At 40.3% G+C, this 23,316-nt stretch overlaps 1 protein-coding gene across 1 annotated transcript; it reads right to left on the bottom strand.

Annotated features, from left to right (window-relative positions):
• Positions 1-1,281: 1,281 nt before the first annotated feature.
• Positions 1,282-20,171, bottom strand: LOC133991643 (gamma-aminobutyric acid receptor subunit pi). The gene is made up of 10 exons (XM_062430130.1): positions 20,152-20,171; positions 18,480-18,497; positions 16,035-16,162; positions 14,547-14,614; positions 13,188-13,405; positions 8,556-8,638; positions 4,439-4,576; positions 3,606-3,758; positions 1,845-2,035; positions 1,282-1,647 (listed from the first exon to the last, which is right to left on the bottom strand). Exons 1-10 carry the CDS (start codon positions 20,169-20,171, stop codon positions 1,282-1,284), a joined length of 1,383 nt encoding a protein of 460 aa, XP_062286114.1.
• Positions 20,172-23,316: the final 3,145 nt, after the last annotated feature.

Raw genomic sequence — 23,316 nt, 5'->3', positions numbered from 1 at the left:
TTAACACTTAATCTACTACGAAATGTTATTTAATCAGTCTTATGTTCATAATAACAATTTGAAATGAGGTAATTTACTTTTAAAATGCCCTTTTTAGCCACCATGCCAGTGCCAGCCAGAGCTGTGCTGCCAGCTAGCTACTGTTGGCTAGAGGAACCATCCTCAGAACCAGAATACACATTTTGTAATTAAATAAAAATGAACAAAAGTAAGAATGACCAGCTGAGTTTTAATAATTCATTAAAATATTTTGAAATGTGTTGGGTCATTTACATATTTCAGTATTATATATTTCTCAGTTATTTCTGTCATAATGTCTTATTAATCTATTTAAAGTTGAACACTTCAGAGTTCCATAACCTAGGGGTGCAGGTTACCTTCCATGTCAAATCGTAGAAGAGTCTATTGTGATGCCATAATACTGTTCATGGTCGCCATATTTCCAGAATACAACTGAAGGTATCAAAGGCCACTACATTTATAGTGTCAATTAAATAAATAAATAACCGTGCTGTTCACAGGATTAAAAATAACTCACTGAAGGACAGACAAGAAAAAGAGATTTAAACAGAGGGAGGAAATTATCGTCCTTGGGAGACTGACATTTTTAACAGACTCTCCCTTGTTAAGTTATCTCTCCACCATCCTCGTCTCTCTTTTTCACCCCTTTTCCCCCCAATCCATTATGTTTCCTATTTCACTCTAAATGTTGTACCTGCAGCAAGAAATGGAAAATGAATAGAATATCAATGATCAATCCATCACAATGGAGAATCAAAGTGGAATGGGCATTTTCTCTCCTCTCAATAACACCGCCAAATTCTGTCACAAAACCTCAAATTACAGCTCCATCTTCTCTTTGCCAGACAGCGATATAGTTTAAATAAATATGCTACAGCGATAAGAGAGATGCAGACTGGCTATTATTATCTTCCTAAGCAATGTTCTTTTCATCTCAAGGTGTATCAGAATTTAGCAAATATCTTCAGTCGGTGCCAGAACGGCCAAAAACCAGCTGCACTAAATTTAGAACAATGACTCAATTCAAGAAGGTTATTATTTTTAAAAAATGGAGCTGTAATCATACTGTAAGCATCACTTTTGCCTTTCATTATAAATACGCTACTTCAATCATGAATCCAAATGTAGAAATTGTAAACACTCATGTCGGAAAACACCTAAATAACACTTACTGTACATACATACAGTACATACAGTAAAATACTACATACACGCTCAGTCTCACACTTTCTGGGAAAATGTGCTGCACGCGAGCAAATGCTAAAAGTACAGATAATATGTCCAGTAGAGCAGGTTAACCATGACGAAAGACAGGGGGAAGCTGACTCTTGAGTAGTTGTCTATGTGGTGGGGGTTCTTGATGTGACAGCAGCTTATGAAGCCGAAGAGTTTGCGGACGGTGGCCAGGACAGTGAGGCACCTATTGGTGCGCTCCGGAGGGGTCGCCTCGGGCTTTGGCTCACTGCCTGAAGGGCTGGCCGGGCTGACTGTTAGTTCTGTGGAGGTGGGAGCTGTGGGAGGGGTCGCGGCAGGCTCCTTGCGTCTCTTGGCCCTGTTGGTGTGACTGATGGTGGTGACGATGCCGTTCATCTCGTCTTCGAATTCGTGCATTTGGTGGCCGTAGTGCTGGAGAGGGAAGGAAAGAGTTAAACGCACGCAAATTAAAAGAAACGGCACCCATAATAGAACGAACTCAACGTGTTTTTTAAACTTACCGCACAGTTCGGATGATGATGGTAATGATGATGATGAAGACTGTGACCGTGACAACAGCAATGACCACAACAATGAACGACAAGACAGTACAGTCAGCAGGGTCTCACCATGAGAATGTGGGTGTCGGTGTAAGTGAGGGTGCAGAAGTGGGCGACGGCGTACTCAATGAGCGCCCCGAAGATAAAGCTAAAGCAGATTCCCAAGTACACGTCGATGGCCTTGATGAAGCAGTTGGCGTTCGGCAGTGACGTCCGGGCTCCCATCATGAGGGTGGTCATGGTGAGTACTGTGGTCACTCCTGTCACAGAACACACAGGCACAATCAACAGTTAGGACTACCCTAAATTTACAGTATAAGAACAATCAGAGAGATAATAGATGTACAGTATGTTACATGTGACTACGTTGAAAGAAAATAAAGGGCACAAAACGACAAGGCTGCGTGAGAAGATGCCATTATGACATTAAGACATTATGTATATGACTCAAATATGGCTTTCAATGCTGCATTCCTGTTAGTGACCTTAGGGTGCAAAGACTAAACGTAAGACATCATAGACCCCACATCCCTAGAGATGATGACCAGGTATCTACAATCCATCATCTAGAGCACTGATGCTTGTCATATGTTCTTACAGTATGTACACATATAAAGGTTCTGATTCTGATTTAACCCTCACAGTAGGAATCCCCTCATAAAAAGTTTCTATACTAAATGTTGAACCACAGATCTGTTTAAAATGCATCAATAGCCAATCTAACTGATCAATAAATGGGGGATTAAACCTTGATTAATGTTTCAGAGAGTTAAGGTAGATGATTCATACCACTCATGTTTGTGCATTAAGTATGGAGCTAGAAAGAAGAGGTGATTATCTTAGCTTAGCATAAACTTTGGAAAGTCAGTTGGACACAACTAGCCGAGCTCTTGACAAATTAAAAAATACACACCAACAGTGTTTAAATGTCAGTAATTAACATGTTTCCTGTTTGCTTCAGTACACAAACAGAAATGTAAAGACACGTCCTGTATTTAGTGGCAAACAGTGGTCAGGTGCAGTGACTTCCTGGAGTTTCAGCTGGTTGCCTTGCAACCTAAATAAAGAAAACAAGTAAATACATAATATATAACGTGTTAATTAGTAAGTTAAAGAAGCTGGTAGCCTTAGTTTTAGACTTTGGACAGAGCCAGGCTAGCTGTTTTTTTTTCTTTACCTTTCTTCATGCTAAGCTAAGCTTATCACCTCCAGTCACAGGCCCCATACTTAATGAACATGAGTAATGATCTTCTCATCAAACTCTACAAGAAAGTGAATAAGCATATGTCCCATAACAACTGATTTCTTTACCTTGGTGTGTCCTTATATAATAAAGATACACAGACACTCACACTGACAAGGATAAATAACAGCAGCAACACAAATAACCACATAGAAACAATCCCTTTACATCCAATGTGCCATAAAGTAGGATAGCTTGTAGATTTGTATGTGTTGAGAACATGTTGAGACCCCTGGAGGAGTTGTGGATCTAATTCAACGGAACAGATCTATGTTTGGATGTTCCCACTAGATAACACCGTGTCAGAGATGTTCTCTTCAACCCTCAGTGCTCTGAAATCAAACCCAAAGCAACATGTGTGCTCACTAAAGGGGAGCAGAGTTTCAGTATGTGTGCAACAGTACAGGAATACTGATGTCAGAACAAAGACCACAGCTAGAAAAGTTAAAGTAACTGAAGATTTATAACATATATATAGAGAAAGAGAGGTTGAATTCTTTATCTCATAGGAGCAATACCTACATGTCTGGAAGGTATAGTGGTGCAATATATATCTGCTCTGACACAAAGATTGGTTTTTGCCTTACCTATACAAATACGTGCTGGAACAGAGGACAGGGAGATCCAGAAGGAGACCCATGAGAGGACAACCAGCAGGCTCGAGGGGACGTAAGTCTCCAGTATGAAATACAGAATGCTCCTCTTCAGTTCAAAGTGGAAGACCAGCTTGGGGTAGTTGCCTTTGAGAAGAAGAGCAAAAGTCTGTAAATATACTTGATGAAAGAAATGTGGTGCACTTCATAAAACAGCAAAGATATGTATAGTGAAACAGTCACTATTTATAAGAATATCACATTACAGTACATTCACTTTAAGATATCAATACAAAACAAAATACATTTATTTGGGTTACTTTTTTCTGATGGCCCTTTTTTGTCATGGCCTCATGGATTTTTTACTTTTTGGTCTTTTGGTCTTGCTTGTCTATATTTGGGTTGCCTACGTGTTGTCTGGGTTTTGATTTTCAGTTTTTCTATATGTCTTCCTTGTGTTCTCCTCTTCAAACCTACCCTGTATTTTCCTCATTAGCCCTGCCTTGCTCCTTGTGTCTTCCCTAGCCAATCAGCTCCCAGCCTTCCCTTGCGTTGTGCCACCTGTTCCATGTGGTTTGATCAGTTCAGTCAGTCAGTTCTTGCCTAGTTTTCATCAGTTCTTCCAAGTTTGTTCAGTTCAGCCCTGTACTTTTGGTCTTTCTATGCACGTCAAAGGAAATAAACCCTTTACTGCAACGTTGCCTTTGGTCTCATCACTGCTCTCTGCTTTTCATGACATTTTTAAAGGTAGAAAATGTGGCAATCTTTCAGGGTCGCCGAGTCAGTCATTTCAAAATCTTTCGAGAGTAACCTTAAGAAATAGTTACCAGTTTCATAGACGGCCTCTGACACAGAGGTGTAGTGGTCCTCCACTGTGTACTGGGCCAGCTGAAGTGTGTCTAAGCCGCTAACAGACTCATTCCCTCTAGTCCAGTAGAACATGACATCATTGATGTTGTAACCCCCTGTAAAAGGGATAGAACGGGATATACATTGACGTTTTTTGGGGAAAAATAACACAAAAGTGAATTTGTCCCCTGCAGCAGTTTGAGGATTAACGCCTTACTCAATGACAGTTCGGCAGATGAACACTAATAGCAGTTACCCACCATATTAAAAGCTTTTGCCTTCTCATCATGACACAGCAAAGCTTCTATAATTATAATGATAGTGGTGGCGATGATGATAATGAAGATGGTATAGATACAGCATAAGTAGGTTTTTACTAAACCCCAACGCAGCAACGGTGGGAACAGCTTGGAATGTTAATTGACTGTTATGCTAAGATCCGCTCCTCTCATGCTTGAGTTGTTTGGGATTGCAGTCCATGGTGGGTGGTAGATTTACCCTTATGCTAAATATCAGCACAAGAGAGACATTTGGAAAAGAGAATTTGAAAACCTCTTTTAAAAGGCTAGTTTAAGACACTATGTTACCCCTGAGAAGCGAATGGGTAAAGGTCTTACTCTCTGCAACGCTCAAGTAAATCAACACATGGAATTAGCATAATATGTAACCACCTCAACCAAGCAAGAAACAGTGTTAATGTTTCATTCATGCAGCGGAAACAGAATCTTCTCCCATTATTCATTTTAACACAGTTTGACACAGGGAAGATTCAACAGGAATCACTAATGGAAATGCATTTATGGTGTTCACTCAATTCTTCAAAGGGGATAGCAAAAGAAATGAAAGCTTAACTCTTGCCTCATACCATCACTGACTAATCATGCATAGTGCACCGGGCCCTAGAGAGCCTTGATAAGCCAAATACACCTCAGAATAAGAGGGACATGCAAAATTAATGCTGTGAATAGATGCCGGTGTGGTCGTGCTTTTTTGTCAGAGCGATGTAAGTATAATAGTGTCAACAAAATAAGAGTGTGTGTGGTGTGGTGGTGTGGTTCTGATGACAACATTTGTCGAGCTCCACGACTCGCTGCGAAGGAGGGGGAAGAAAATGTGATTAACAAGGCTTAAACCTCTATGGTGTATTTTCCTAATTTATCTGCAGAGGGAGCAAGAGAATAAGGAAATGTAGAAGAAGCTGCAGTAACACCTCTATAATCTGGTGTATATGAGATGCTCATTAATTTGCTATCACTCTCCCATTTAAACCCATATGGAGTCATGTATTATTGACCAGGCTGAGCCATGATGCCAGGAGCTAAATCCCTTAATGAAGGGTAATGGTGACTTTGATGCTGAAAGGTCCTGGAAATCCACTGTTTTCTCTCTCTGTTGTAATGCTCTTACAAGAAGAACTCATTATTTTCCTGACCTAAAGCTCTGACATTACTGTACAAATTACAGACACAAATGGATAGTGACATGATGTGCAATAGCATGGAAAGAGTAACATGGGGGTACATTCAACCTTCCAGTGCCCCATGGCCTCTCGTAAACAAGTGGCCACATTTACGCTCTGTCAGTTTTAAAAAGGGGCCACAAAAAGTTGAATTAAAGCAGAGATCACAAAGGACTACCACTCTCCTTTTTGCTGTCAGAACCTGCTAAATATTTTACCGTAATCTGATCTTAACGCTCAGCAGCCTCCCACAACGACTCTGTCTTTAAACCTTCCTCCTGTGCAGAGGATCCACTTTTGGCACAGCATTAAAAGAAATAAATCCTTGAATATACATCTTCATAAAGAAACAGGGAGAACAAGATTGAATGAGATGAGAAAGGAAAAGAGAGAGAAAACAGCAGAGGATGAGGGAGAGAGATTGGAAGAGAGGGCGGAAGAGACAGAGAGAGAGAGAGAGAGAATGATGCAGATATTTAGCTTGGAATTATCGAAGCGGCGGAGGAAGGATCCATCATCCTCTCAGTTACCTAACTTTAACTTCCAGATGTCTTTTTGTACACTAAGTGGGACTGGAGCTGCCGTTAAATGTTTTATTTGGTACTGAGGTCCCGGTGGGCTTCTGGCAGGGATCAGACTTAGCTTAGCCTGGCTGGTTAGTTGGCGTTTAATAGCATGGAGTTTTTTCTTTTTCATCCTTCCGAACCTGGATCGCACAAGCCACCTAATGCATCATGTCATGTAATTTAATCTCAATAATGAATTGTTTTAATTATCAACATACTGCCACCACTTCCACTTAGGATCAATGGTAAAATATAAAAATTAGGTAAATCTCTCCTCTTATTTCAAGAAAATGTCAAGAAACTCCTGAATTTTAGCAATTGAACAAAGACATTGTTGAAGCCTGCTGGCAGGGAGTTGCCTCCATAAAATATTAATTTGAGATTAAAGGATTTGTAAGATTAGGTGTGCTTGGTATCAGGCACAGGGCCAATCCTTAAACATGGTGCAAAAGGGCTTTTGGGGAAAAGACTGCTGTGAGGAGCATAGTTGGATCAGTAAAGCACTAACAGAGTCGTTTGACTTTTTGGAAAACACGTATTTCCTCTTTTGAGTTAAATGAGAAGATCAATATCACTGTCAGGGCTGTGCATTAAAGGTACCCTGTGAGCTCTTTTCACCCAGGTACATTGTATGTATTATAGAGCTATAACAAATCAGTTGAATGCATTCTCCTCCCCACAAAACATTAACTCCTGCATTGTTCACATGGGTCAGTGACATGTTTTTGGGTCCATGTGGTTTAGTCAAATTTAAAGGGGTTAAAACTTGAAAATAAACATATGAATAACTTGCACACATTCTTTTTTGTGGACCCAGCATCACATTTCTGCTTTTAATCCATTTTGAGAGAATATATTAGAGGATTATGGCAAAAATGTCTAAGTGGTGTAACCATAGAAACTTTGTACCAAATAATTAAACTCAATTCTCAATAAAACACCATATCAACTAGTTTGCATGATCTTACATTATAACTTGTATATTAAATAAAGGTAATGGAAAACAATTGTTTCTAAATATTACATTTAATCTGGAGAATCGTGTCAATCAGGAACCATTTACGTTTATTTAAATGAAGTTATTATTTGTATTACACTTAAATACAATATAGGTGGACAAAATATTTAATATTTATCATTCTTTTATGGTTACACCATTTGACATTTTCAGGAGCATTCAGTCTTACTTTTGGTTAAAATGTTTTTGTTTTTTTAAATAATGGTGCAAATGTCATTTCAAATTACATAAAACCTACAGAAATAAAAAATGAACATTTTAACAAACCTGATGCTGCTTTGAAGACATTTTTTAAAGATTTCAATCACTTATCTTGCCAACCCTTATTTGTCACTGACTTACATGCACATTTAATTGCTAGCAGTCGTTTTGCTTATGCAATGCTGATGAACTGCTATGTTTCTTTGTCCATCACCAAGACCAACTGTTGATCAGCAAAATAGTGCCCATCCAGGATATAAACAGAATCAGGACCCAATTGTAAAAAGAGTACTCCACAGTGCTACTAGTGGTCAAAAACTCTACAGGGTACCTTTAACTTTGGAGCTACAAGCAGGATACAATTAGCTTAGTTTCAAAACAACAACAACCTACCAAGACCTCTAAAACTTACTAATTAGCACACACAGTTTGTTTAAGGGCAGGTGAATTTCACATGAGCTACCTCATAGTTTTGCTTTGTTTTCATGATAGTCATCAAGACATTTAAAACTGATGAACATACACCGGAAGATAAAACATCATGACTGGAATTGGCCCTTCAGACTGGTTGTCATAATCATGCTGACTTACACACACACACACACACACACACACACACACACACACACACACACACACACACACACACACACACACACACACACACACACACACACACACACACACACACACACACACACACACACAGTTTAGAGGATGAGAGAACGTGATCTGTTTGATCCTTTTGGTTTGATCAGATTCATTTGAAATCATGCCCTCCCACCAACTTGCTGCCATAGCTTCAAGCTGCATGCTTCTGATTTTCTTGATTAAATATGAAGTGTCCTTACAGCTCTCCAATTGTAGGGTGCAGGTCTGCTTGTCCATGGGATATTTGGTCAGATCCATGTTGCAGGCCACAGTGGTGGTAATCCTGAAAGACATAGAAGTTGTTATTAAAGGGGAATTCATAGCTACAGTTCATATTACTTCTGCAGTATGTTCTTGCACAATGATCAGAGTACACAGGTGTTTATTCTAGAAAACAAAAGAGCAGATTTTGAATTTGAATGATTCCCTCACTCTGTGATTTAAATTGTGCTGATGTTTAGGCTAAGATTTTGGTTTATATGAATGCATCTCTGTAATGTGTTACATCTGCCCCTGGGACATCTTCTGCCATTCCATCTACCTCCATTTCAGTGGGTGCATCCCAAGTCCCTTATATTGCATCCATGTTTCCCTCCTTGCATCTTATTCCCACCCAGACCATCGTGGATGTACGTAGAGACGTGAGGATACCACATGAGGACAGGAGACAGTGTTTTTAGAGACATGAGATGTTGTTTCCTCTGAAGAGTCACGTAAAGCAATGTCTGTTTCTGATAAGAGCGGCAACTGATCACAGCTGGATCAGCTGTCAGTCGACTTCAACAGCTGCAGCCACTTTTGATGGCTGTTGTCTGCACATGTTCTAACACTGATAAAGGTTTGTTATCTCTAACAGATCAGCAGTGTTTTCTCTCTGCAGTCTGTTATATTACATATGAAGTTATCTGTTTGACACCTGCCAAACCAAACATTCCTACTGTGACATATGAACCATTTCTACTGGCAGAGTGCATTTATATTATTTATTCATTATCTGCATTTGTATTTATTGATGTTCTGATTGTGAATGCATTATTTAATAACCCAGAATATAGTCAGAGTGTCTTTTGAACATTGGAAATTGTTTATTAGACTAAATGTTTCAGGAAAAATGGAGATTATGTAACTCAAAAAAATGTTTCTCCTTTCTAACAAATGTAGAAAGTTGTGGTTCTTCTGTTGATTTTTTATCTAGATGGTGAATCAGAAAACAAATAGCTTATAAAACTTTGGAGTGATATACTTGAGTTTAATCTGTAATCTGTCTCCACTTCGGTGTCAAACTGCAGAGATGTTGTGATGTATCAGATCAGTGGCCAGTCAATAAATAAGGGGGATTGTTTGCCGGTAAAAGACTTCCATGGATGGCTGCTCTCATGTATCCTCGCTCATAGCTCCTCAGAGATCCCTCCTCGCTCCTCTGAGCCAAAAGAAGACACTTGAGACGGCCATCAAAATGATGATTCGGAACAACCTCTAGTTCAGGTGAAAAGCGACACTTGAAATGTACCCAATGTCTCCCTGTGTGTGTGTGACTGTGTGTGTGGTGACTGTGTGAGTGGAGACAGGTGTGCTAAAGTGCGGGCAGTGCTACACCAGCTGCACCTCGTATCTGTAATCAAGTCTCTACAAAGACTCAGCTCTGCCACTTCCATACTGACAGATCATAGACTCTGCTACCCGTCAGTCTACGCTTTCGTGTTCTTGTCCTTACCTAACCCTGTCTCCTGTTCCCAGCAGTTCCTTTTGCTCTGTCTCCAACCCCTCATCTTGGCTTGTCAGCCCTGCTTCCCTGCCCTGGTCTACCGCGCTTCCCAGCTTTCAGCCCGAACCTCAGCTCCTGGTTCCCAGTTTCCACCCCAATCTTCAACTCTAGTTTCCCAGCTACCTACCGCAAGCCCCAGCTGCATTTTCTCAGCTACCAGCCTGAGCTTCCCCAGAACTGCATTCCCTTTACCCAGTCTTCATAATATCTACCTTGTTGCTATTATATTCCTGTTTCCTAAACTTGAGAGTCTGCACTTTGGTTCACCTGTTCTGCCCCCACATAAGTGAAACCTCTGCAGCTCTTTCTCTGGCATTCCACACTATTTCATCAAAGCTGTGGTTTCTAGAACTACAACTTAATTTGGCAGATATTGTGACCACTTATGCTGCAAGTCCTATTTCAGCTCCAGCTAGTACCCAACTTGTATGTCCTGCACCTGATCTGCCATACTAGCCCGCTACCCACCTATCCAGAACTTGCCTTCCCTGAACCCCAGGAGCCTAATATGGATCAGCTGAGGAACCACTCTGACATTCAGCAGTCAACTTTTGAAGGGACTTTCTTTGCTAGTTTCACAGTGTGCTGTGGAGTCTCCAAAAGGAGGTGTGGTTCCCAATGCGACTGCCTAGCGTAGCTTCCAGCCCAACCACCTTCCTGCTGAGCTCAACCTGCAGAGGTCCAAGTCCCTTGTTGCTACTAGCCAGCAGAAGTCGTCTCATGTTCCAGTGTTTCAGCAGCCTCCAATGACTCACCTGTCTGTCTCACAGCTCCCAGAGGTGAACACCTGCCCATCATCTCTTTAATCAAACCTCTACAAAGACTAAGCTCTGCCACTTCCACGATGCCAAATAAAAGGACTCTGCTGACCATTAGTCAACATAATTTTACATGCACTTTCAAGTTTTCTTGTTGTCTTTCCTAATTTATCCCTCACCTAACCCGGACTCCTGTTCCCTGCAATTCTATGTGCTCTTTCTCTAGCTTCAGCCTTGCTTCCCTGTCCTAGACCCTTGTTCTTCCCATCTTCCAGCCCAAGCCTTAGCTCCTAGTTTCCAGTTTCCGAGCTACCTGCTCAAGACCTTGAGCATCTCAGCTACATGCCCAAGCTTCCCCAGGACTTCATTCCCTTTCACCAGTCTTCATAATAACCACCTTGTTGCCATTACATCCCTGTTTTCACGCCTTTAATGTCTGCACTTGAGTTTACCTGTTTCACCCCCACATAACAGAATGAAGCTTTTACTTTTCATTGTTGTTGTGTTGTAAATCAAGGTCAGTATGTAGAAAGCCACTCAATCTTAATACTGCAAATTAAGAATACCTGTCTTGCATTAACATTTTTAGAGGTGGCTCCAGAGGTGTTCTATCAGTGTGGAGCTTCAGACTTTATATAAGAAATAGATTATGATGAAAAGTTGATGAAATATAAATGGTTTGTCCCAATACGCTCACTACCTGTTTAACAATACATGACATGATGGATTCAACATGAATATGATCAAATATTAACGTTAGAATGATTCTTCCTAACGTTCCAATTAAACATATTTATATCAATTATCAAATGTCAGTAACAAAATGAAACAATTCAATATGTATTCATATGATTCATTGAATATTGCTTTGTTTTATTATACCAATAAGCTATAGCACATTGACTTTTAAATGAAAAAATATAAGTGGACCCTCCAGAAATTCTACCTAAATTGATTTGTGGTTTCATGATGTATATTTTTTCATCACAAATATAAACTGGACCTTCATAAATGTATCATCCAGGACTGTAATTCTTAAATTGAATCTTTCCTCTGAATTGCTCCCCCTCAGTGCTTTCTCATGTATTCCCCCTGGCACAGCACTGAAACATTTACCACAGCTGTCCACCTCACATTTCTCACTTCATCCTGTCCTTTTTCACAGCCCCAGTTCCCTGAGGTGACAATCCCTCTCCTGATTATCTTTTTTTAAGGCTTGTCTTAACTCTCACTGGTCTTTTGCTGTGACTGTTAGGTGCCATCGTGCCTCCACATTTCCCCAGTCACAGTAAAACCCCATAAAATGTGTATGGAGTATGTAGGGAAATGCCCATGAAGCCCACACACGCACATCCAGAGCAACACAAATCAACAAATGGAGTCACACTGAACATAACAATGTCACGCACTTGTTAAAAATAAAACCATACATCCAAACTCACACATAATGGATAACACAGACATGCATGTGCTCACGCCTCTTCTCGTGCTGCAGTCCCTTCTTGGTGGATGGAAACATGATTAACTGCGAGGCAGGCCTGAGCTGAGCCTGAATACCCAACCCAATTTACTATAGGAAAACACCCACATACATTTTTACCCTCATGCTAGTTGCAAAGCTGCCATTAGAACAGTTCCCATGTGACATTTTCCCCCCTTCCTCATTGTGTAACCAGAACATGCGTAACCACCTCTACACTGTATGAATGAGAAAAAAAAGTTAAGCACCAATGAGGTCAAGGCACAAAAGCACAGAGTGAGTGAAGTCAAATCAGGACTGCAGCCAGCTCTTACACAATCCATAGACAGGCTGAGGTTAAAGCATGTGACATAAAAATATTAGGATTTGAAAATCCCATCATCAAAGGCTTAAAAGAGCTCAACAAATTCCCCCACTGGATCATCTATAACCTTTCTATCTGGAACCTGTCTGCTCGGCCCTAATCAAATCTAATCAAAATGCCAAAGTATTGCGCGTTTCAGAAGCTCACCGAGAGCTCGTCAGATGTTAAGCTCTTGCCCACAGAGCAATATCTACTGGAAGGATCCTAACAGGTCTTATGTTGCTCTGGTAGCCAACAGCTCTTTATATCGATAGATCTCATGCTCCTCCACTCATGCAATCCAATACCCAAGTAAGAGAATTGACACAACCCCCCTGCTTCACCAACACATTATCTTAAATTCAACCCACGCGTCCTCCTTCAGTCAATTTCTTCTCTATTTCTTCCTTTTCAACATCTGTCTGAGCTGAAAAACAAACAAACAAACAACAACCAATGAAGCAACATTCTAGATCATTATCCAACCTCAGTGCGTAAAGGACGGTCCCATTTGGGAAGATGCGGATCAGCCTGTTTTCCACGGTAATGTCGTGGAGAAAGGACTTCTTGGAGTCCACGATGAAGGTGTCGGGTACCCAGAGGAGCTCCACCAGGCGCCCGTCGAGGCTCAGGCTCTTGTTGCCCTCGAACACCAAGCGCTCGTCCGTCCAGCGCTGGCGGAGGAATATGGTGGCGGTGTAGTCCTGTAGGATTGGGGTGCAAAGGTCACAACAATGGCTAATAGACTGTTTTAACAAGCATGTCAATAATGTGCTGACAGACAAGTTTCTTTTTTTGTATTGTGCAAACTAAGCCTCTCTTGTGTATTTGTATTTCATTAGTCAGCCTCATTTTTTTTTCTACTCATTGTTGAGTATTGATGGCGTCAGGTGTCTGAGCCTTTCTGCACCTGAAGCAACAGTAATCCACACCATTGCTTCAAGTCAGCAAGTCTTTTCAGTTTTTTCAGGACTCTGAACATATTTTTTTGTGAAGGACCTCCATTCTTAAATCCATGGTGTTACATCATATGTAGTCATAATCAGTGTCTTCCACTGTGTGGCAACAAGCTGTGAGTGCAATTTCCTAAAGCAAACGTTCAGCACAACAGGAATTAGTTATTTCAGCTCTACCAGTCCCAGTGGAACGCTGGTGTCCTGTCAAATGCATAACCGGGGCTGACACATGAACTGTCCGCTGTGTCTCGCTGTCAGTCAACATATCAATACTCCTGTTCTTTATGAGCAAAATTGGCTATTGAGTTTTGTTTAAACAACGTGTGCACATCAGGTTGGTTGTGTCCCACTAGTCTATGATGCTTTAGTCATAAGAAAGATGTTGACACTTGACACCTATAAAAAAGGGAAAATTGAAAGGGTCAATGACTTAGATTGATTTGACTTAGATAAAAGATACTAAGTTTATTGTATGTTTTACTGTCAGTTACAAATCGAACCTCATGGATTTCATTGCTTAGTTTGATCACTGCTCTGTAATGAGCTATCATAAATTGATGCCTTCAGAATTCAAATAAATCCATTTTGTGACTTGAAATGTTTCTTAATTTTCAAACAGCCTTGGTTATTATGAAAAAGAAAAATCCAATACATTTATATTTGAAAACTACTAGAAGGGTCTGAGATGCAGATACATGGAATTAGTACAAACATGCTAATTTTGCCCAGGGACTGACATGATTAAGTAAAGTAAGCAGGACATAAGGAGGTCATTAGTTTAAAAAAAACTGGTCTTTTAAACTGATTAATGCTTTACTAACTCATCAATACAGTGTTGGGTTTATTGGTGAGTCACAGTAATCAGTGATGCATGAAATCATTGTCTTACCATATTGATCTCTGAAATGGTGTCAATGCTGGCGATGTCCAAGCTCATACCAACTGTTACAGGACCATCTAGAAACACAGAAGCAACCAATAAAATACTATCCCCACCATTTGAATGTGCTTTAGTGTGTGTTTAAATGCATGTGTGACACAGTTGTATGACATAACAAGGTTTACTGAGGAGACAAACGGATATATGGTTGTATAATAAATCGTAGTGTTGTATAATGAAGCATTATCCAAGGACGGCAGATTTTTTTTTAAACGCTCAAGACCCCACATCGCTGGCACATCAGCAGCTGCAGTCTGTCGAGTGTGAATCTCCTGCAGGGAATTAATTCTCCCTGATTCACCATCAAAGAGGAGTAACTTTGCCGCTGTCCTATGTTTCATCCTCCCGTTCTCCTTCTCAACCGAGCCTGTTGTTGTATTACATATACTGTGTGTGCCTACCGTAGGTCTATTGTACTGTACGCAAGTTTTTATTTGTGTATTTCTTTATTTTATTTTTTTAAACCAAAAAATCTGGGCAGACTGAGGCGGTTAACCCTTCTGGCTGTGCCTGGGGCTGTGCTTATGTTGTTGAGAGATACATTGACAAGCAAAGCAACACTACACCTTACCCCAAAAAGTTGAAAATATTTCAACTTAGTATATATGTGACTGCTAAAATGCTGTCAGAATGCAAAGCACACTGGTGAGGAAGTTTTAGGGAAGCATCTGGGTGATGATGCCCCTCAAGGGTTAGAGAATGAACACAAACAAAGGAAGTTCTCACAATTATATTTGCACAAATTCACTCTGTTTGTGTTTTTACCATTAGTGTGTACTACATTTTTGTTCTTACATGGCAGGGATTTGTGATTATTCTGAGAATTTGCTTTAATGAAGTCCAAGGTGTTCTTACAGATCAAACAGCGAGTGAAACAAATCGTAATCAGATTGACAGATTGTCAGAGCCCGGAACAATAACAACAGTGAGGGATTTGCAGGAAAATTACATAACTTCTTTCCTCTGAGAGCCTTCGCTGAGATAGACATTGTTTCTCTACTGCAAGTAAATAAGTCGCCTGCTGAAAATTGGAATCTAAATCACAGCACGTATTACTGTAGCAGCTCCGATCTTGATTAAAAGTCCCGACTACATTACAGTTTTAGATTATATTAGTATTTAAAGTAAATTGTGCACTAAGTCTTCTTTACTGGCTTTGTACTGAAGCTAATGCTGTTTTCTTCTGCACATATTTTCTTGTTACAATTTCATTACACCCATGGCAATCATGGGAGAAAACCTATTTCAAAGATACATTTGACTCTATTTCACATCATGATATCCATCTGCAGTAAATTAAAATGTCAGCTGATATTACTCAGTAGGCACATGCAGACACAAATCTGTTATATGAACCTCTCCTGTTCCCTGTCAAACACACATTTCCTGTGCGTGTTCTGTCATTTCCATAGCTGCATGTGTCTGCAATTCCCTTACTGTCAAAGAAAGGCCTGAGGTACTTGTTGTATCCTTTCATCAGCCTCTGAATGGTGGGAGGCAGAATCTCTCCTTCTTTCACTTCTGCGTTGAACATCGAGCCCTCTAACAACCTGAGAAGAAAGAGAGAATGCGAAAGAGAGAGAGAAAGAGAAGGGAGAGATTGGGATTATTTTTCGCTTCTCCTCCCGTCGCGAGTTTACCAGGTGGATTCCCCCCTCGCATCCACCTCGCTATTCAGTGCATCCGTGGGGTGTCGATTGAGTTCCGTTGCAAATCTTACAAACACACGCTGAGTGGTAGAAAAGACAGGAGATTAAAACTGTAACCTGGAACAGAAGAAATGGATAAGACAGAAGAAAAAGAACAAAAGAAAAGCTTCTTTTAATTAAGACTTCGAATCGAGCGGGTTCAGAATGCTTTAAACCGAATGTCTCTCGAATTCTCCGTTCACTTATGCTTTTAAAAATACTGTTAGCTTTCATAAGATCTTTTTTTTTCTCTTCTTTCTTTCTGAATGCTATCCTTAAAGGCACATTGAAGTGTGGGAAGATGATAATATTGCTGGCAGTTGCGGCAGGGGAAAAGAACACTCATTGCGCCTTCCCCAATGGTATGTGTGTTTGTGTATAAATCAGGCTCTAAATACAGAATGCCTGCTCTGTAGAGAGAAAGCCCCGGGGCACGTGCCATGATGTAAGAGGGGCTGAAGCAAGACAGATCAGGCCATGTGCAGAGGCAGAAAAAATTTGTCTCCATACACAGCCAGCGTTTCAGAGTCCCCTCTGTCACTCGTACGCTGCTACAGCATCGTCAAACGTGTGACAGCTAGGGCAAGAATATAGAATAGCAAGAAGAGCAAGATGGAGAGTGAGATGGTGCTTTTCTTATCATATGCCATCATTAATGGGTGACTCATTGTTAGAGTGAAGACGCTACATATTTAAAGCGTCAGAGAGTCATTGCAAATTAATACTGATACCCTGGTAATCGCTGTAAACAAGTATACCACCTTAGGTCAAGATAATTGGTAGTGTCTGTCTTATGCCAGTGTTCGACTACTGTCTTCTATAAACCCCATTGCCTCCTGTCATAATGATAGAGTACAGGCTGTGTTGGTGCTAGAAAACATAAGGCACACAACATTTTAAGTAGTTACCAGGGAAACAAATGATGAACAAATGTGGAACTAATTGCTACGAAACCTTTAGTTAACATGCAGTTCTTGAGCAAAGCCTAATCAGTCAGTTAATGATGTAAGTAATAATGGATTATAAGCAAACTTTTCTGTTAAATAAGTAGTAATTTGTCAGTAAAGGTGACCACTTCATTTAGGGGCAGGAAAAGGAGACTTGGTAACTAATGGACAGGTACTCAAAAGTATGAGGAGGAAAACTCAACGAAGGTATCGGACAACAATTGGGCTTGTAGTCAATCATAAAATATGGGAAGATACTAAAGATTCACCTCTATTTGTCCTATAACAAGTGGAATATTATTAACAAGTTAGGAACAGCATAGAGACCACAAAGAAGAAACCGAGAAAGAAAAAGAAAAATAGAACAAAGACAACAACGTATGGATTTCAGGACTTTCGAAAAGAGAAGAATGTCCATTTCCTTATTGAGGCCGTTGGGTGAGATGGTGTCTAGAGTGTGAATCATAATTAGTGTTTCAGAGGAAGAGTGTTTATGTCTCCCCTTCCAAGGGAATTGGACATGTTCGATTCCAATATAAGTGACTTAGGCAACAGTGTGGTTCATTATATTGAAGTGGTTGGTCACAGGGCTCTTGTGGTCATGGTTTCTGAGACCACTTCCATCTTCTTGGATTCTGCTTTTAAAAGGTTTAGAAGTAATGCCCATGTACAGAAGTCTACAGGGGCCTTTTAGCATATATATCACAGTTGCTCATCTGTTGCTTCTGCATGAGATGATACCTTTCACAGCAGACACTTTCCCTATGTGTGGGTGATAGAATGTCTTACATGCATCACTTGAGTGGGTGCAAAATCGGTAACTAATGGACAGGTATCCATGAAGTAATGGTTCAGGACTCAGTAAGAAAACAAAAACAGGAGACACAAAAATAGAAGTTGATAATTAAGTAATCTAGAACTATGCATTAGGCTTAGTAAAAAAATCTTATAAGATTCACAGACACCCTTGAACAATGAATTACATATGAATTAACATCATATCTAACAACTGTTTCTCAATGAACTAATCATTAGCTACTTGATTAGGTTTTACTCAAGAACTCTACTCTGCCTGTTAACTAATGGTTTAGTAGTTGGTCCCTCATTCATTCCTCATTTGTTCACTGGTAACTACTCAACATTTTGTGTACTGTACTGTAAAGTACTAAACATCTTTCTGTCTTTTGTCCAACAAGTCCTCCAAATGAAACAACAAAATACATGGTTGGTCCATTCACTCAAGAACAACTAATAGAAGCATGTCCCTATGTGGTGTCCCTATCGGCAGGACTATATTTGACTATGTTTGTCGGCACCCCAACCTCCTCCCCACATGGACTGTCACTCTTATAACATCACCTGATTTCTTTTTTTTCTCCAATCATAATGACTACGGCTGCTACGGACTTCTGTCAACATATTTATATTGATTTTTTGGGCCACTTGTAATTTTTCTTGGGGGGACATTCTCTTTATATCATAAAGTCACCTCCGCTTCCTGCCATATCTGACTATGTGGGACACATTTTCCTCTTGGTAATATCCTTGTTTGTATATAAATATAGAAATGCCTCATGATGATTGTAATGATTTATTTATGATATAGTGCTTCATGTAATCCATTATAACTGTGTGTTGTAAACACACTCATTGTACTTCATGGAACAAAACTAGAGTCTAAAAAAAGTACAGCCATTGTTGGCAGCCCTGTGAGGTTATACAGTACTTAAGCACAGCTGTGCTGTGGGATGAAAGAAAACATTTGCATGTCAGCATGCTCAAAATGGGAACCATGGATGTCTGTGTAACATTTTGTGTCCATCCCTTTTGTAGATCTCTTCATTACAATCCTTCCTCTGAGCAAGATGAAAATCTATCAAATTTCATGGCAATCCACCAAATATTTGACCCACTGGTGATACCATCATCTGGCCTGAAAGCCAAAATTCTGGACCAGACAGACTTCTACAAAGAAGACAGACACAGAAAAAGTCTTCTCCACGAAGCTCAGACCTTGTTTCACCTGACTGTGTCAAATCAGCTTAGACACTGGGGTAGCTCGCTCCCAGCGCACTGTTGCTATGCTGCATAAAATCTCACTCACATGGCTTGCAGCCTGGTGTTTCAGCAGGCAACAGTCTTGGATGGGAAAGCCATGTTAATGACTGTAGTGACAGCACTCCGCCTCTAGCATACTGCATTATCAATCTGGATTCACCCTGTGTGACCCTCGTTACGTTCACGAATGCTTTTGCATGCCTGTTCTAGTGAGCGTGTGTGTGAGTGTGAGCTGCATCAAAAAATATGTTTCATGTGACAGAGATAAAGACAGCAGCAAAACATGAAAAAAACCAGAACAAAGCATTTCAGAGAGAGCAGGATGTGATAAAAACAGGCACATGTTTAACAAGTAGAAGAAAATATTAATAAATCATAAAATACACACATTTGAGCTACAAAAACATACCAGTACTGGTGTCATACATCATGGAATTGATTTCCTATAACACAGTACTTACAGATAGCAACAGAGCTATTTATCTTTGATGTTTCACCGTCTGACAATGAAACATTGCTTCTTTGACCAGAATATGTGCAAGAAGCTCTCATTCCTCTCACTCTATCCATCTCTGTAAATCCCCAGACTCTAACTTTTGGTTGTCCAAACCTTCACCTGCAGGCACGGATGAGACCTTTTCCAGCCTGCCAAACAGTCACTATCCACTGAGCCCTGACAATGTAAAAAAAAAAAAAAAAAAAACACAACAAAGAAAATATAGATCCGGACTGCTCGGAGAATCAAACTACTCATATAAACAACATCTTTATGTAAACGGCAGCTTGGTCTTGAATACAGATCTTTAGGCTTTGTGCCACGGTAGCAACTGCACACGTGGACTCTGTACACTGTCACTGTACACATACGCACATACATGCATGCACACACAAACATAACTCATCTTTATGTACTGTAGGGTCCCTTTCTCCCCAGATGAAAGCACGGTCTGTGGAGTGAGCATTTTCCTAGATTGCACACTGACAGACCCGACACACCTGCCCACCAGGCTGCCTATCAAGAGTAACAAGATGACACATTGAATGCCCACAACTGAGCCGAGGTAGACCTCTACCATACTAAGTCACAAGCCATCCCTTGTCTTGAGTCTCAATATAATTACAACCAATATAAATGTAAACCTGATGTGTCTCATTTGTGCTTCAGTATTAGCTCAGAGGAAACGTTAAAGAAAAAGTTCAACATTTTGAAAAATACGCTCATTCGCTTTCTTGCCGAGAATTAGACGAGTAGATTGATACCACAGTCAATGTCTGCTAAATAGACTAGCAGCCAGTTAACTTAGCTCAGCATAAAGAAAGCTAGCCTGCTCTGTCTATAGGTCTTGATGTCTTATCGTCCGGCAACCATTGGAGACTTTCTGCTCCCAGGCAAGAAATACTCCAGCACATACCCCCCCTAAAAACTGCAAACTGTAGTTTTTATACATTTTTTTCACCTTTGAAAGTTAGCTGCCATGAAGATCCAATAGCATACGGGCATTTTTACCTCTTGTGCATATCCGGAGGACTTTCCTAGCTATAATGCTGTCTTACTGAGGTTTTGCATGTCCACTATCAATTTGTATCCAAATTACTATTAAGTGTTTAATGGTATCTGTCATAGAGGTGGCAGTAAGTAATCACCAGCTTTGTTTATTTGACTTTCCTTCCACAAGACTAAAGGCCTGCAGTTTGCACTCTGCATTGCCCGCAGGTGTGAATGTGTTTAGCAGTCAGTTGGTGTTAGCCCGGTGACAGACTGACAACCTGTCCAGTGAGTACCCCTCCTCTGACACACGGTATACTAGGATACACTGCAGCTTCAACTTGAATTTCCTCAACAAAAACATTCCAGTCGACTCATGTTTGATTGACAATTGAACTCTGAGAAGTGCGGTACGAAAACACGGAGGGTGATGGACATTTTCCGTGACACCAAAGATATGCAAAATAAGTTTTTTTAAAAGCTAATATTCAAATGACCACTTCAACAACCGGCTCAACAGCTTGCTGTCATTGAATGACACCGGCTGATTTCTGAGGGCTTGATCTGTCATTGCAGTGGTAGCGGCTACATTATCAACTCAGACACATGACACTGTGGATCTAAACAGCACCTTCTAAAGTGCTAATTGGCCAGTCACAAATGATTGCTTCTTGGTCCTGTGAACTTGGTGGAAAGAAAGTGCCAGCCTGAAGCAATGTTCACTCTGTCCTTCACAATGGTCCTCAGTCCTCAGTAGTTTGCTTTTTTCTACTTTGTCTCTCTTCTCTTCTCCTCTCTTAATCTTTTTCTTTCACTTTTTTTTACTTACTTGAGTATATCTTTATTTCTGACTCCTTCTCATAGCATTAACAGTCAGTGACTTAGTTGCTTCACTGCACCATAAGGAGGCTTATTAGCCTAAATATTAGACCCATCATATGACTGCAAGCAATCCTGCATCCACAGTGAGGAGGAAATAAAAAAAAACATGATTAGAAGTACCCAAAATACAGAGTAGTCACAGATGAATCAGTGCAGAAGAAATAAGAAACTATATTTACTGCAAATTAATGAACTGGTAAAAAGTCGTTTGGGCGTAATGCTAAATCAAATTATAAACTAGAAGCTAGGCTAATCATCTCCTTGCTGTGCAATGGATGTGAAAGTAATAAAGATCTTCTCATCTTATTTTTCAGAATGAAAGCAATTTAGCGTACTTCCCAAAATACTGAACTCCTTTAAATAACGTAATGCATATATTTCATAGAGGAAGTTATGTTAAACATTTACCTTTAAACAAGTGCAATACATCAGAATCTGGCTGTATATGTAGGTACTAAGTATATATGTCTGAACTTAGGAAGTGCAGCAGAAATGTCGTTGCATACCTGTACAATGAAAATAAACTATTCTATTCCTTACAATTCAGTTGTCATGATTGTGGATTTGTTTTTGGCGTTTTTGGTTTTTGTCTGCTTGGGTTCCTTTTCACAGGCTGGGCGTGGTTTTCCTGATTGAGTTGAGCTGCTGTCTGTTGCACACCTGTTTTCCATCTACCTAATCAGCCACAGCTTAAGAACACTGGTCTTCACTGCGTTCATCGGCAGATTGTTTCCGTTCTTCCATGTGGTAGACTGTTGGCTAAAAATCTCTCTAGTGAAACTACCAGGGATTGCTTAACACTTAACCCTAACCCATGTACAACCTCCAGGTCTGCCACCATTGCTCCACTGCCCAGCCTCTCCACCTCAGCCTCAGCCAGCCTTCATCTTTTGGACTGAACCCTTGTCTAAATAAATCCGTTTTTTCCACATCCTCCTGTCTCAGCGTCTACTCTTGGGTACTAGTTAAAACCTTATTGTCATATCAATTCGGTAGTAATGATTGGTAATGTGCTATTATCAGAATTAAGTGTTAATGACTCATAGGAGCTCTGTGGGATAACTTGATACAGTCACAGTGGAATCCAGCATTCACACCAGCAGTCAGTTGGTCCTCTGATAATGTCAGAAGATAACTAGTGGTTGTAGATCGCGGCCGATCAAGACGCGTACTACATGAAATGTTAACACCATATCTTTATCATTTCTGTTCTTTCAAAGGACAATAATATCTTCTTCTAGTGCAGCAGGATTCGGGACAATGTTTCATCTGCTAAACCACAGATCAGAGATGCTATGAAGGGTCTAAACTGAGCTTAAATGCCTTCAGTACATTTAGTAGGACTCATCTACAACAGCTAAACATTCATCTCATCTTCTAGTCCCTGATTTAGTGTAGTTCTAGTTGTACTCTGGTGAAGGTTTAGCTTCTGATTTGCTCCTTGACACTCAGGACTGTAAAACTAAGTACACAGTAATACAGTATATATATATATAACATCTACCAAGTTGCAGTGCTACGGCCATGAACAAACTCTACCACCAAGGGATGGCCTCTGTATACATTCCGTGGCCTATAGGCGATGCTAAAGTGTCTTGTGTTTTGATGTAGGATGCGTGGGTGGTGGAATAGGTTCAGACAGAGTAATGCGGGGGTGA

This window comes from Scomber scombrus, chromosome 12, assembly GCF_963691925.1.
Source record: "Scomber scombrus chromosome 12, fScoSco1.1, whole genome shotgun sequence".
Classification (NCBI taxonomy): Eukaryota; Metazoa; Chordata; class Actinopteri; order Scombriformes; family Scombridae; genus Scomber; species Scomber scombrus.
The sequence above is the reverse complement of the archived record's forward strand: the minus strand, read 5'-3'. Positions and strand labels throughout refer to the sequence as shown.